A 14,960-nucleotide genomic window follows, 5' to 3' on the forward strand; every position below is an offset into this window, starting at 1 on the left:
CATGACTTTCAGCCACTCCCTACTCAGTGTGATTGAGAAATACAGCTGTCTATGTTGCTTTTTCCTCCACAGCTTGAAATTTCCTGATGTTAGTGATAAGTCAGCTGGTGATAAGTCAGTTAGTGATAAGTCAACTGCCAGTTCTCAGTATACTAACACACACTCTATAAAGATGTTCTGAGGCTGAATGAAGGATCATGAGGCTACATTAAGGATCTTGATGGTCTCACTGTTAATATGCCAGATAAGAGTATGTACAGTAATTTATTAAAATTGCTACACTCAGAATGTGGAAATGAAGTTTAATAATTGCTACATTCAGGATGTGGTAATAAGTTTTAATAATTTGAAATAGAACTGAGAATTCAATTGTCTTGGGAGTGTAGCCATCTGATTAAATTTATACTTCATATGCAGATAATCCCAGTTAATCCTATCTAATAAAGAGGGAATATGCTAATTGACCCTCACACTGTCACAAAGATGGTGGCGCCTGCAGCCATTAAGGAGGAAATATGCTAATTGACAGCCACACCATGCCCTCAAAGATGGCGGCACCCACAGCCACAAGGTGGTTGGTGCCTAGCCCCCTCAGCCTCGCCAGGGCAGCAGGTGTGTGGCAAGGCCGGGCCCCCCCCGAGGTGGGCCCAGCTGCTCCGCGCTCTTGCCTCTGGAGTCCCCCAGTCCCCTCAGCCGCCCAGGGCTGGCCCAAGGTGCAGGCAAGCCTCGATGGCAGCTGCCCAGCCACCCAGGGCCAGTCCGAGGCATAGGCAAGCCTCGATGGCAGCTGCCCAGCCACCCAGGGCCGGTCCGAGGCACAGGCAAGCCTCGGATGGCAGCTGCCCAGCTGCCCAGAGCTGCCCAAGGCTCAGGTAACCAGGGCCAGCTGAGGCTTGCGCTGCCACCAGTGGCAGCAGCAGAGGTGTGATGGGGGTGTCGCCTTTCCCTGATCGCCGGTTACCTTCCACCCCTGAGGGTTCCCAGACTGTGAGAGGGGGCAGGCTGGGCTGAGGGACCCCCACTCCAGTGCATGAATTTTCATGCACCGGGCCTCTAGTACAAAAATAACAAGCCAAATGATAGTTGAAAAGAATTCAAATGTGTGATGTTTATGAAACTCACTCCTGGGAAGGAGCATTTGCATATACTTATGAAAGGTTTCTATCTTTTTTCCCCTTCTCCTGAAATGTGTGTTTGCATAAATATGAATGCAAAATTTGACTTTATATTTGAAAATTATCCTTTTTTTATTTCTGAAGGTATTGGTAAAAACCAATCAATCAAACAACCAAGCCAGACCAAACTCCCCAGGTTTTCACTGAAGAAGGTCTAGGTTAAAATGCAAGTTTTGTTAATGGGACACTTAACTTCTCTGGGTAAGTCACTTATCCTCTCTGAAGCTTAGCTTCCTGAACAGTAACAATGGGTTATTCATGATTTACATCTCCAAATAGTTCTGAGAATCAAATAAGATGATGTGAAAAAGCTTTGAAAGCTGCTTTACAAAAGTAAGGATTGTAATTTATTTCTTTTTAAAAAATCTTTATTGTTGGAAGTATTACATATGTCCCTTTTCCCCCTCATTGACCTCTCCCAGCCCACCCCTGCCCCCTAGACCAGGCCATTACCCCTCTATTGCCTGTATGTATCCATTGGTTATGCTTATATGCATATAAGTTCTTTGGTTTATCTCTATCTTCTCTCTCCCCTGCCTCCCCCCGCCCCCGCCCACTCTCCTCTCCCTCCCCTCTGAGGTTTGATGGTCTGTTCCATGATTCTATATCTCTGGATCTATTTTTGTTCATCAGTTTATGTTGCCCATTATTTTCCACAAATGAGTGAGATTATGTGATATTTATCTTTGACTGGCTTATTTCGCTTAGCATAATGCTGTCCAGGTCCATCCGTGCTGTTGCAAATGGTAAGTGTTCCTTTTTTATAGCTGTGTAGTATTCCATTGTGCAGATGTACCAGTTTTTTAATCTACTCATCTGCCAGTGGGCACTTAGGCTGTTTCCACATCTTAGCTAGCTATTATAAATTGTGCTGCTATGAACATAGGGGTGCATACATTCTTTATGATTAGTGTTTCTGATTTCTTAGGATATATTCCTAGAAGTGGGATTACTGGGTCAAATAGGAGTTTCATTTTTAATTTTTTGAGGAAACTCCATATTGTTTTCCACAGAGGCTGCACCAGTTTGCATTCTCACCAGCAGTATATGAGGGTTCCCTTTTTCTCCACATCCTCACCAGCACTTGTCATTTGTTGATATGTAATTTATTTCTTAAAAGAAATAAAAAACAAAACTAAACAGTTCCTTTTCCCAAAAAGAAGCTGAGGTGATTTATGATATATTTACAGACTACCAGATAATAAGTAGAAAATAAAGGTAGAAATATAAAATAACTCACCATTACATAATTTATAGTTGTTAGAAATTGGCCTCAAATTTGGCTATAAATTTTTAGTAGATAAATCAGAGATAAATATTCATTTACCATAGTCATGAGTCGGTCAGGCAAAAACATAAACTAGCAATTTCTGTGTTTATTAAACTGGGGTAACCAATGGAGAGGGATTGTAGATTATGGTATGCTCAGGTGTGAAAACACAGGATAAACTATTTTGAATAAATTAAAACATTTTTACATTAAAATAAAGAAATATCATTTATTTAAAATGTTTGTTTGAGTATCTATTCTGTAGTGGATATTGTTCTAGGAGCTGGAATACAATGGGAAACAAAAGGTCCTTGATCTCATGGAGTTTATATTCTAGGCCACAGCAATGGTTTGTAACTGGATCAGAATGAATATCCCTTTTACTCTGCTAAAATGAAATTCACAGATAATCAACCTACACATAATTAAGAGTTAACATAACATCCTTTTATTTAAAGGTGAAACAAAAGGGAAGTAATTTCTAATAAAGCAATATTCATTTGAAAATATAAGTAAATACCTAAGCATGACTACACCTAAAGATATAATGAAATAGAAAAGTATTTGCATCACTTATAAAAATAAATTTGGATTAAAGAGAAGTAAAGACAACAGTCAACTTAATATTATCATTTTTTATATTTGACATTTTGAAATAAGGACTAAGTAAGTATATTGCATCAATATGCACCATATACATGAATTCAACCGTTACAGGTGCAGAATGTCACAGGTATGTGTCTCAAACACCACAAACTGCATTGCCATTATTTACATGATTTTCTGACATGGAAAGCAAGTTTTCCTAGACTAAAGAGAGCATACTATTCCTGGAAACTTCGGTTTGTATTAAAACTGGCTGAAAATGTTTTTTATTTATGTAAAATACATTTATGTGCTCAGCTCAGATAATTACAATCAGGTGTTTTTTTTTAAAAAAATATATATTTTATTGATATTTTACAGAGAGGAAGGGAGAGGGATAGAGAGCTAGAAACATCGATGAGAGAGAAACATCGATCAGCTGCCTCCTGCACACCTCCCACTGGGGATGTACCCGCAACCAAGGTACATGCCCCTGACCGGAATCGAACCCGGGACTCTTCAGTCCACAGGCCGACGCTCTATCCACGGAGCCAAACCGGTTTCGGCTACAATTAGGTTTTTACTGACCTCAAGGCCCGGTGGGACACTGAAAATTCATGCAGAACATGGACCAGTTGTTGCTTGTGCAGCCTAACTTAAGCATCACAGGATATCTAGCTCCCCTGGCTCCGGCCTACAAAATACCAGTAGTGGCCCTCCTAACTTTTTTCTCTCCCCTCCTATCTTGTTGAAAACCAGAAAACAGCCCCACAGATGCTCAAAATACTCGCAGAAGGTGGGACCCCTTTTTTGATCACTAGAAGACCAAAAATAAACAAATAATTTAGAGACCTTTTGTGACATGAAGGAAAAAAATAGTGCAAGAGTGGGTAGCAGCATTTAAACTGAGACCTGAACAGTGAGATGGGGACAGCCTTGCAAAAAGCTGGGGTAACAGTCCAAAAGCTGTGAGTTGGGAAAAAAAAACAACAACTTAGTATGTTTAAGGAGTAGAAAGAATATCGTGGTTGGAGCTAGGCTAGAAAGGTAGAAAGTATTTACTTTTTAGGGCACAGAGATGGGGAGAAATTTCCCAATTATTTTTATGTGATATTGAAAGAATGATTATCAGCAGTCCAACTTAAACTACATTTACAAACACTGTCTTTGTGGCTCCTGATCATTTTGAAGATGTGCCTTTCCAGTAAAAGGAATTATCTTTTCCATAGCTTATGATGGACTTTTGGGTTTTGTATCAGATTCCAGTTCCATCACTGTGGCAGGTTCCAGATGGACAAGGCTCTGAAATTTCTTCTTTCTCTCTCTTGGGCCCCATTGATATTCCTTGCCAAGATCTCTTCCTTGGAATTCAGAACCTCCCTCTCCCTTTCCCTGTCCCCCAAGGAAAAGAAGTTTGATAAGGATTCACTCTTGGAAGTAAAATGATCCTTATTGCTTTTTCTGATTACAAAATACATATGTATCATCCCAGGAATTTTTTTTTTGGCTTTCTAAAATTCAGGTAGACACATACCTAAACCAGCAAATGGAGGAAGGGGGGTCTCATGTCTTATCCTGAGTACTCTCTGAGGTGATCAGATTTGAACTTTGAACTTTAGTCGTAGGCAAAGAGTTGGTACCTCATTTGTCCTTTTGAAAAATGGAACATCAGGCCACCAATTCCTAGGTGGGGAAAATCCTGAGCAGTAAAAAAAGAACTCACAGCCCTGTGGCAAGGGACTGAAAAATTCAGTCTGATATAAAATATAGAACTCAAATTCAAGGGAAAGCCTACTCTACCAAAAGAACAAATAGGAAGCTAAATCGGGACTCTTTCCCACCTTTGTTGTTCCTATACGATAGACACTCCTCGTGGCTAAGTGCTCTTACCTAGTTCTTAAATGTCCCTCCACTCGTAGACGCTGTCCGCTCGCTTCCTTTCACTACCTACTTTTCCCAATCTTGGCAGCACCTCCAGGTTCACGGTGCACTTGGAAGGGCGGACATGGATTTGTCTATCCAATCCCGCTGGGTTTCTGTCACTGTTACTTCCATTGACGTTTCTGCAAAAAAAGCTTGTGTATGCAGGGTGGAAGGGCTGTGGGGTGGTCTGCGGTGGCTTCAGCCACCTTTGCCTCAGAGCGTGGCGGAGACACCCCTGCACGGTCAGTCGACAGGCGCCCCGGGAATGTGCGCAACGTGGGGCGAGGGTTGGTAGCCCACTTAGCCAGGGGTGTGCGTGCGTACACAGCTCCCTCCGCAGAAGGACTCCGAGGAAACACCGGCCCCGCCCCTTTCCGCGTGGGTCCCGGCGGCCCCGCCCAGCAGTTTCTGTCACGTGCTGCAGCGCCGCCCAATCAGCGTCCGCTGCGCGCAGGCTCGCGATTCAAACAGCGGCTTGGTGGATTCTCGCAGATCCGCAGTGTCGCCGCCGACGCCGCTGCCGTGTGCGGGCCATGGAGCACCGCATTGTGGGGCCCGGGCCGTACCGGGCCACCAAGCTGGTGAGTGAAAGTGAGGGGGCCCTCCGCCCCCGATTCCCCGGCCTTCCCGCCGATGGGTCGTCTTCGCTTCTCCAGGGCAGATCGGGCCGGGGTTTGGAGGCCGGGCCGGGGTTTGGAGGCGGGACGTGTTTGGGCCGGGGTAGCCGTTTTCTGGACGTTGCTCTAAGAACGGATAATGGGTCCCGGGGCCTAGGCCGTCGGTGGGCAGCTTCGTTCCCTAGATCTTGGAGGTGTTCTCGGCCATCAATGGCACCTCCCAATGTGAAGAGCCGGGAGGACCAGGCGACCCCCTCTCCCAGCCTGTTTGCCTGAGTAATCCTACGCCGGGAGCAGGGAAAACCCATTTCTAACCTTAGGGACCCTCCTGCAGTCCTGGCAGGGCGTGTCTCCGTCCTGAGAGTCACTTGTGGTGACAACTTGAGGTTCTTTCTAACGGTGCCTAGAACAGAGGTGGATCGCCCTGACCACATTTCCGGTTCCTGGCGGTTCTGTTTTTTGTCATCATTGACATAAATGAGGGGTTGGGCTGGTTGGTCTAAGAGCCTTTGGACAGACCCTGATGGTCCAGGGTGCTGCCTTTTCTCCTGGGAGAAGAGGTTTGGTATTCAGAGTTCTCAGGGGTACTTATTTTGATTTATGACCTGGAGCAAGTAATTATAGTGATTTCTGTTTCAGAGGATTACCATAAAGGCATAAGTGATGACAATTTGGTATGTTCATGGCAGGTTTTTAGACAGCTTTCTATGAAAGAGTAATGGTAATTTGGGAGAAAGAGACCTTTCTCTTGGGTCTGTCACCACTTCTGGTTACTTCTTAACTTGGGAATTAGTCTCCTTGTTCTGTGCACCCTAATGGATATCCAGGAAAAGATGGGAATTAAGTTCCAACCTCTGATTCAACTAGACTTGTATATGTGGAAGAGATGAGGACAGTGGGACATGGGGAGGTATAATTAGGGTTTCCTTTTCTTTCTGGAACCAATGCCACAGTGGCTGGTGGGGTCAAGCCAGAGCTAAGAAAGCCAGCTTCTAAGAGAAATTATGGTTGGGGCAGATGGTTGTTTAATATTTTATTTGGCTCATAGACCACTTTGAGAATCTCCTTTTTGTAGACTAGTGCACATGCCACATACTCATGAAATTATACATATGATTTCAGAAGACTTGGGGAGTCTGTGGCATTGTTTTTTTTTGGCTTAACCATCTACTTGCCCACAGTTTTGTGAGTCAGCAATCTGGATTGGGCTTATGTCGGTGGTTTTTTTGTTGGAGCAACTCATGTGCCACGATCATCTAGTGACTTGACTAGGACAGGATGACCCCTTGACTTGGTTCTGGCTGTTGGCTGAGCCAAGTGTCTTCACATAGTGGTTCAACATAACCAAAAGAAGGTTTCTGCCTGTAACTTTTTGTTTAGATCTCATTGGTCAGAGCAAGTCAGACCCCTTGACTTGGTTCTGGCTGTTGGCTGAGCCAAGTGTCTTCACATAGTGGTTCAACATAACCAAAAGAAGGTTTCTGCCTGTAACTTTTTGTTTAGATCTCATTGGTCAGAGCAAGTCAAACAGCTAATTCCAGAGTGTAGAAATTCAGCTCCACTTTTCTTTTTTGTTAAATTAAAAAACTTAATTTAACAAAGGGTCCTTCTACTACCTCTGTAACTTTCTAAATAAACTTTCCCTTATAAAAAATGTATATTATCAAAAGAGTTTATAAAGAAAAGTGTTTTCTACTCTCCAGAAGTCTTCATTCCCCAAGAAGTGATATTCAAGCCTAGTTTAGCCAAAACTGATAAAAGTTAAGCAGAAAATTAAATTATGTGAATAATTAATGAAAACACCTCAGTTTCACCAGAATTTCCAGATAGTCAATCCAGTTCCAAACTTAATTCTATTTGAGAAACTTGATCTTAAACTAAGATTTTGAAAACACAGGAATAATAGCCAATTTCTTTTTAAGTGCGAATTCCTGATTTGTTAGTGATATCACTTTCATTACAGGTGCTTTCCCCCCATTGTGAAATATTTAAATGTTTCCCTGAGCAAAATTCAATTGTGCCTTAAAGCTTTTACCCAGTAAATCATAAAGCTTGTGGTAGTTTTCTCTTTACTTTCCTTCTCCCACTCCCAGCTTACCATTTCCCCCTTCTCCCAACTTCTCCCTCAACCTAATCTTTAGGAAAAGCTTTGGAAAATCTACTAGCATACAAAGAGCAGGCCTTTACTTGCTCCTTTTATGGCACATTATACTTTCTCAAACCACATACAGCTCCCATTTTCTAAAGCACCAACAAGTCTTATCTGAAAATACCATTTTATAGACTAGGTAAATTTGTTTGCCAAAAATCAAATGACTTATAAGTCAATTCATGATGAATATGGGACCTAATTAGCAATTTATTCATCACGACTAAAATAGCTTTCATTTTTGTAACTCACATATAGTTAATTATTTTAAGAGAAATAATGAGAAAGAAAATTGCTTTTACTAAAAATTGCTTTTATTGATCCTTTCTTTGAACTTAATTCTGAGTTATTTGTATCATCTGCTGCATCTGGTGAACTTGAAAAGCCTTACAGCTGTCATTGAATCTGAGCGCTAGACTGCACTCCAAAGATTACCTGGTTCAATTCCCTCATTTGACTGAGTCCTAACGGGGTGAATGGACATGATCAAGTTCACACTGCTAGTAATGGCAAGTATAACTAGATCTAGAATTTTGTTCTCTCTGAGTTCCTGCCCAGGGTGCTATACTATTATAGTAGTACTATAATAATATTTTTGGTACTAAGAAGGAAGGAAATGGGATAAATATTCTGGAAGAAAGAACAGGAAGCACATTTCAACCCTCAATGTTGTATTTTGTAGTTTAGCTCATGATGTTAAGCAAAAACAGTTGTGCTGTATGACTATTTTTTAAATTAGGGGACTGAAATAAATAAGTAAAACAAATAGTTTTTAAATCATAAAACAAATCTGTCCTCTTTCTATAAAGATTATTTCTTCAAATATAGCATGTTATGGAAGAAAATCATATTCTCAAGCTCTATCTTGTTCTTTGTTGACATAGGTTTTTTTCTTCCTAAATGTAAGTGAGGTCCTAGCCAGTTTGGCTCAGTGGATAGAGCATCGGCCTGTGGACTAAAGAGTCCCGGCTTCAATTCCAGTCAAGGGCATGTACCTTGGTTGCTATCTCCTCCCTGGCCCTGGGCCCCCAATTGATGTGTTTCTCTCACATTGATGCTCTGTCTTTCCCTCTCTCCTCTTTCTAAAAATCAATGGAAAAATATCCTTGGGTGAGGATTTAAAAAAAATGTGTGAATGGTGAATTAAATTCTCTATTGGCAGAGTAGCCAAATAACCATCCCATATAATAAAGAGCTAATATGCTAATTAGACTGGACGGCAGAACGACCATCCAGAATGACCATCCGGAATGACCAGTAGGTGGGGCTGCAGGGCCACAAGGCAGCCAGGGCTTCGAGGGCCGAGCCCCTTGCATGAATTTCATGCATTGGGCCTCTAGTTTAATTATATTTGGAAATAAGTGGATATAGAAGCCACACTCCTCACTGGGTTTTGAAAATTCTAGGTAAAACACTGGATTGAGTAAATATAAACTATAATAAGTGCCATTCAAAATCAAAATAAATAAATTCTAAATTCTTTTTAAAATTTCCCCATTTAAAAAGAGATATGAAACTTTGACAAGGATATCTTATAAAATTTGTAGTGTGAAATGAAAGGCAGCTATCAGAGAACACATAAAAATCCAATCAGAATTCCAACAGATTTTTTTTTCTGAGTGGGATTGCATTGAGTTGAAAGCTCATATACAAGAGTAAAAGTGGAAGAATTCAAAACAATTTTTAAAGACTATAGGCACCTTAGAAACCAAAATGGCAGCATAGGTAAGCACCTAAACTGCTGTCCCGCACAACAATTTCAAAACTACAACTCAAAGACAGAATGGACGCCATCCAGAACCACAGGAAAGCTGATTGAGTGGAAATTCTACAACTAGAAGGAAAGAGGAAAGCTCACGGAGGAGCGGCAAAGAGCTGAGGTACGGAGACACGTGCGCGCAGAAAGGAAGGGCGGCGGAGTGCCTGGCTGGCTTTCTCTGGCGGGAGGGGGAAGAAGACCCTGACTGCACTGAACCCCAGTTCTGACTGCACTGAACCTCAGTTCCGGGTGAAACCCTGTGGACCCAGGCTCATACAGGGGGAGTTTGGACTGTCAGGTAGAGAGAAAGGCACTTGGAGACTTGGAGACTCAGGGGAGCCGCGGCGGCAGGGGTCTGGAGGTGCGAGTGCGCACAAAGACTGACTGCGGAGGTTACCACAGACTATCCGTAGCAGAAGGGAGTCGGAAGCTCCTGACTGCACTGAACCCCAGTTCCGACTGCACTGAACCGCAGTTCCGGGCGAGCCCCTGGGGACCGACACTCTTACGGGGGAAATCTGGACTGTAAGGCAGAAACTCAGGAACCGCGGAAGTCAGAGGTCTAGAGACTCGCGCACAAGGGCAGGGCTGACGGGAAGCCAAGACTGTCTGCTCCGCCCTGAGACTCCACCCCTTCCAAGCTGAGCACAGAGGCTTTTGCAACCTGGCAAGGCTAATCCTATAAGGCTGTCTCCAGCACAGAACTTCTCCCAGCATAGACACAGCTGATCCTCACAGCCAACTGGCTTGCAGGTCAATTCCTCCCAGTGATACCAACAACAATCAAGACTTAACTACAACAAGGCTGTGCACACAGTCCACAAAGGGGTGCACCAAGAGTGTCCACCTCAGGTTAACTGGGGATGCCGACCCAATGGGCCATAAAGGAAACCTAGCACACAAAGTTACCTTACCAACTCAGGGAAGCAGTGAAAAATGGGGAGACGAAGAAACAGATCACAAACGAAAGAAATGGAGAACAAACGACTGGATATAGAATTCAAAACCCACGGTTAAAAGGCTTTTCAAGAATATCCTAGAAAAGGCCGATAAATATAACGAGACCCTCGAAGATATGAAAAAGGACCAACTAGAAATTAAACACACACTGACTGAAATAAAAAATATTATACAGAGACCCAACCGCAGACTAGAGGAACACAAGAATCAAGTCAAAGATTTGAAATACAAAGAAGCAAAAAACACTCAACCGAAAAAGCAAAAAAAAGAAAAAAGAATCCAAAAAGTTGAAGATAGTGTAAAAAGCCTCTGGGACAACTTCAAGCGTACCAACATCAGAATTATGGGGGTGCCAGAAGAAGAGAGAGAGCAAGATACTGAAAACCTATTGGAAGAAATAATGACAGAAAACTTCCCCCACCTGGTGAAAGAAATAGACTTACAAGTCCAGGAAGCGCACAGAACCCCAAACAAAAGGAATCCAAAGAGGACCACACCAAGACACATCATAATTAAAATGCCAAGAGCAAAAGACAAAGAGAGAATATTAAAAGCAGCAAGAGAAAAACAGTTAATTACCTACAAGGGAGCACCCATACGATTGTCAGCTGATTTCTCAACAGAAACTATGCAGGCCAGATGGGAGTGGCAAGAAATATTCAAAGTGATGAATAGCAAGAACCTACAACCAAGACTACTCTACCCAGCAAAGCTATTATTCAGAATGGAAGGTCAGATAAAGAGCTTCACAGATAAGAAAAAGCTAAAGGAGTTCATCACCACCAAACCAGTATTATAAGAAATGCTGAAAGGTATTCTTTAGGAAGAGGAAGAAGAAAAAAGTAAAGAGAAAAATTATGAACAACAAATACATATCTATCAACAAGTGAACCTAAAAATCAAGTGAATTAAAAACCTGAGGAACAGAATAATCTGGTGAATATAATAGAATCAGGGGCATAGAAAGGGAGTGGACTGATAATTCTCAGGGGGAAAGTGGTATAGGGGGGGAAGGAAGAGACTGGACAAAAATCATACACCTATGGATGAGGACAGTGTGCGGGGAGGTAAGGGCAAAGGGTGGGGTGGGAACTGGGTGGAGGGGAGCTATGGGGGGAAAAAGGAGAAACAATTGTAATAATCTGAATAATAAAGATTTATTAAATTAAAAAAAAATAAAAGACTATAGGCACCTTGACCTATCAGAGATTTAAACTTAATATTAATTAACTGTAATTACAAGGGTATAGTATTGTACAGGAATGACACATATCAGTGAGATAGAAAAGAGTTTAGAATCAAGAAAGGTAACATGTAAGGTAACATTTCAATTCAGTGAGAAAATGATGGCATGATTGACTCTCCATTTGGAAGAGAATAAAGTTGGAGCTCTCCTACCTCCCATCATAAGGAATTTCAGTTGAAGTTTCAAATATATCTATATAATAGAGGGATATGCAAATTAGCCAGGACACCATAATGTCACAACCGAATAGCAGGGACCTGAGGCTGCATGGCACCTGGCCAGGGCAAGGGACCTCACCCCCTGCCCTATGGGGCTTGATGGGGAACCTCAGGCTGCACCCCTTGCCGGGTGGGGCTTGATGGAGGACCTCAGGCCACGCCCCCCCATCCCAGCACTGGGCTGGGAGACCTTAGGCCACACCTGCTGCCCCGGCACTGGGCAGGGGGATCTCAGGCCATGCCCCCCATCCTAGTGCCGGGCCGGGGGACCTGAGGCTGTGGCCCCCTGCCTGGAGGGGTTTGACGGGTGGGACCAGCTGGGTCTGGGTCTCACTCAATGGGGGTAGAGCTGGCTGGGTCTGGGTCCTTTGCATTTTCAAAACACGTGCAGGTGGTGGGCAGGGACTTGACTCTAGGTCCCACGGCGTGCCCCAGACTCTGACAGGAGGGAGATTTTCATATACATTTTACTAATTTTTTTTCATCTCTGACACTTCTATTATAGAGAAAGGGCAAATAACAATATTAAAAATTTTCCTCTAATTCCCTTTTAATGTGCATGAATTTCGTACACTGGGCTACTAGTCCTATCTAATAAAGAGAGAATATGCTAATTGACCATCACTCCATCACAAAGATGGCTGCACCCACAGCTGAGGCCAAGTTCCCATAAGGAGCCTTAACGAGCAATCAGCAGGGACTTGAGGCTATGCCTTCCCCCGCCCCCATGGGCCTTGACAGGAGACCTCAGGCTGCACCTCCCACCTGGCAGGGCTTGACAGGGGACCTCAAGGTGCACTTCCCATCCTGGTGCTGGGCTAGGGGACTTCGGGCTGCTCTCCCTGCCCCAGTGCCAGGCTGGGGGACCTCAGGCCATGCCCCCGCCCCAGCTCCGGGCCAGGGGACCTGAGGCTGCTCCCCCCTCCCTGGCTGGGCTTGACAGCGTACCTCAGGCTGTGCCTCCCACCCAGTGGGGCTTGACAGGGGACCTCAAGGTACACCCCCAGTGCTGGTTCGGGGGAACACAGGCCGCCCCCCGCCCATCGGGTCTTGACAGGGGACCTGAGGCTGCACCCCCCTGCTGGTGGGGCTTGATGGGGACCTGAGGCTGTGCCCCCCTCCCGGTACTAGGCCAGGGGGACCTGAGGCTGCACCCCCCTGCTGGTGGGGCGTGATGGGGGACCTCAGGCCATGCCCCTCACCCAGCGGGGCTTGACAGAGGACCTCAAGGCATGCCCCTCGCCCTAGTCTGGGATGGGGGACCTCAGGCCATGCACCCCGTCCTGGCACCAGGCCAGGGGACCTGAGGCTATGCCCCCTGCCCGGTGAGGCTTGACAAGGGTGGGACTGGCCAGGTCTGGATCTAGCCCAGTGGGGGCGGGGACGGCCGGGTCTGGGTCTCACGCCATTTTGAGGAGCATGTGGGTGGGCGGGGACTTGACTCTGGGTCCCGTGGTGCGCCCCAGACTCTGACAGGAGGAAGGTTTTCATATACATTTTACTAATTTTCTTTCATCTCTGACACTTCTATTATAGAGTAAGGGCAAACAGCAATATTAAATTATTTACTCTAATTAATCCCCTTTTAATGTGCATGAATTTCGTGCACTGGGCCACTAGTATTAAAATAAAATCCCTTATGATATTAAAAGAAAAATTTAATAAATATTTTTAATACCTCAGGCTGGGGAAGCTTTCTGAGTAAACCCTGTAACCATAAAGAAAAAAAATTATGTTGTTTCCTTAAAACAACATCATTAGCAACAAAACCTTCCCAAAGCTAGTGATAGTATAATGCCTTTCATGGAATAAACACTAAATAATTGCTGAGTGAGGTAAAGTCATATTAAACATAGGATTCCAAGAAGTGAGTTAAGCATATTGATCTCAGTTTACTATTATTTTTGATCGTATGTTTCTTATTAATGTAAAAATTTATTAATTTCATATTATAGGACAACTTGACGGCAATATCTCCAATAAGTATTTATTGAATAAATTCATTTTAAAAATTTACTTTTTCTTTAGAGTGTGAAGCTTGTAAATACATAAATTTCAAGGCTCCGTCTGTTATTTAGACAGCCTTTTAAATGGAAAAATTGCATTTATTGTCTGAAATATTTTGGATGCAATAACCTGAAAAAAAATCAATTGTTTAATAAATGCCTTTCTCTCTTTTTTCTCCTAGTGGAACGAAACTGTTGAGCTTTTTCGCACTAGGATGCCATTACGGAAACATCGCTGTCGTTTCAAAAGTTACGAACGTTGCTTCACAGCGGCTGAAGCTGTGGACTGGCTACATGACCTGCTGAGGTGCAATCAGAACTTTGGCCCTGAAGTGACCCGCAAACAAACGGTGCAGCTGCTAAAAAAATTCCTGAAGAATCATGTTATCGAAGATATCAAGGGCAAATGGGGTCAGGAAGATTTTGAAGACAACAGTCACTTGTACAGGTAACAGCAACCAGTAAACTCTGAAGGGGAGGAGAATGGGGAGGATGAACGGATCTGTCAGAGTCAGAAACTTCCTTATGTGAAAGAATTTACCTTGTCCCTTGGAGGGCTGCTTCTCCTGTGGTTTGTTAAGTGTAGAACTGAATGAGTTGTTACAATAAAACCGATTGCAATGTTTCCTGACTCCATAGAGCACCCCATAGCAGTCTTTTGTTGCAGTGACTTTTAGTAAGGAAATCTTTTCATGCCTGCAAGGATGGCTACCTTAGCTTAGTACTTGTCTTAGGGGATCTGAACAGGTTAAACAGTAGCTCTGGGTCAGCCTTTGTGAACAATGAGAAGGTACATACATATTCAAGGGATCTAGTGGCAGAGTGGGTCTGATCATTAAGCAGAACTCAGGGCTCATGTGAAGAATTATACTAGAATTCCCTGATGTCTCAGATTAACCCTGGCAATGCATGTATGCTTTTCTTCAAACATTTTTGCTTGTTTCAGTGCTTTCTTATGATTGGACACTTACTACCAGATAATCTCTTTGCTTGTACTTCCATGCCCACTACTTACTGGGCTGTTACTGCTGGATGTGGAAGGGCCCTGCCTA

General features: G+C 43.6%; 1 protein-coding gene across 1 annotated transcript in view; it reads left to right on the forward strand.

Moving 5' to 3' along the window:
* Window positions 1–1,259: 1,259 nt before the first annotated feature.
* DEPDC1B (DEP domain containing 1B) overlaps window positions 1,260–14,960 on the forward strand; it is an 84,249-nt gene continuing 70,548 nt past the window's right edge. Inside the window, exons 1-2 of the mRNA XM_080680486.1 lie at window positions 1,260–1,376; window positions 14,091–14,356. Coding sequence (XP_080536612.1) covers window positions 14,124–14,356 — 233 coding nt within the window. The 5' untranslated portion in view covers window positions 1,260–1,376; window positions 14,091–14,123. The remainder of the gene's footprint in view (window positions 1,377–14,090; window positions 14,357–14,960) is intronic.

Source organism: Plecotus auritus (assembly GCF_963455305.1).
Source record: "Plecotus auritus genome assembly, chromosome: 7".
NCBI lineage: Eukaryota > Metazoa > Chordata > Mammalia > Chiroptera > Vespertilionidae > Plecotus > Plecotus auritus.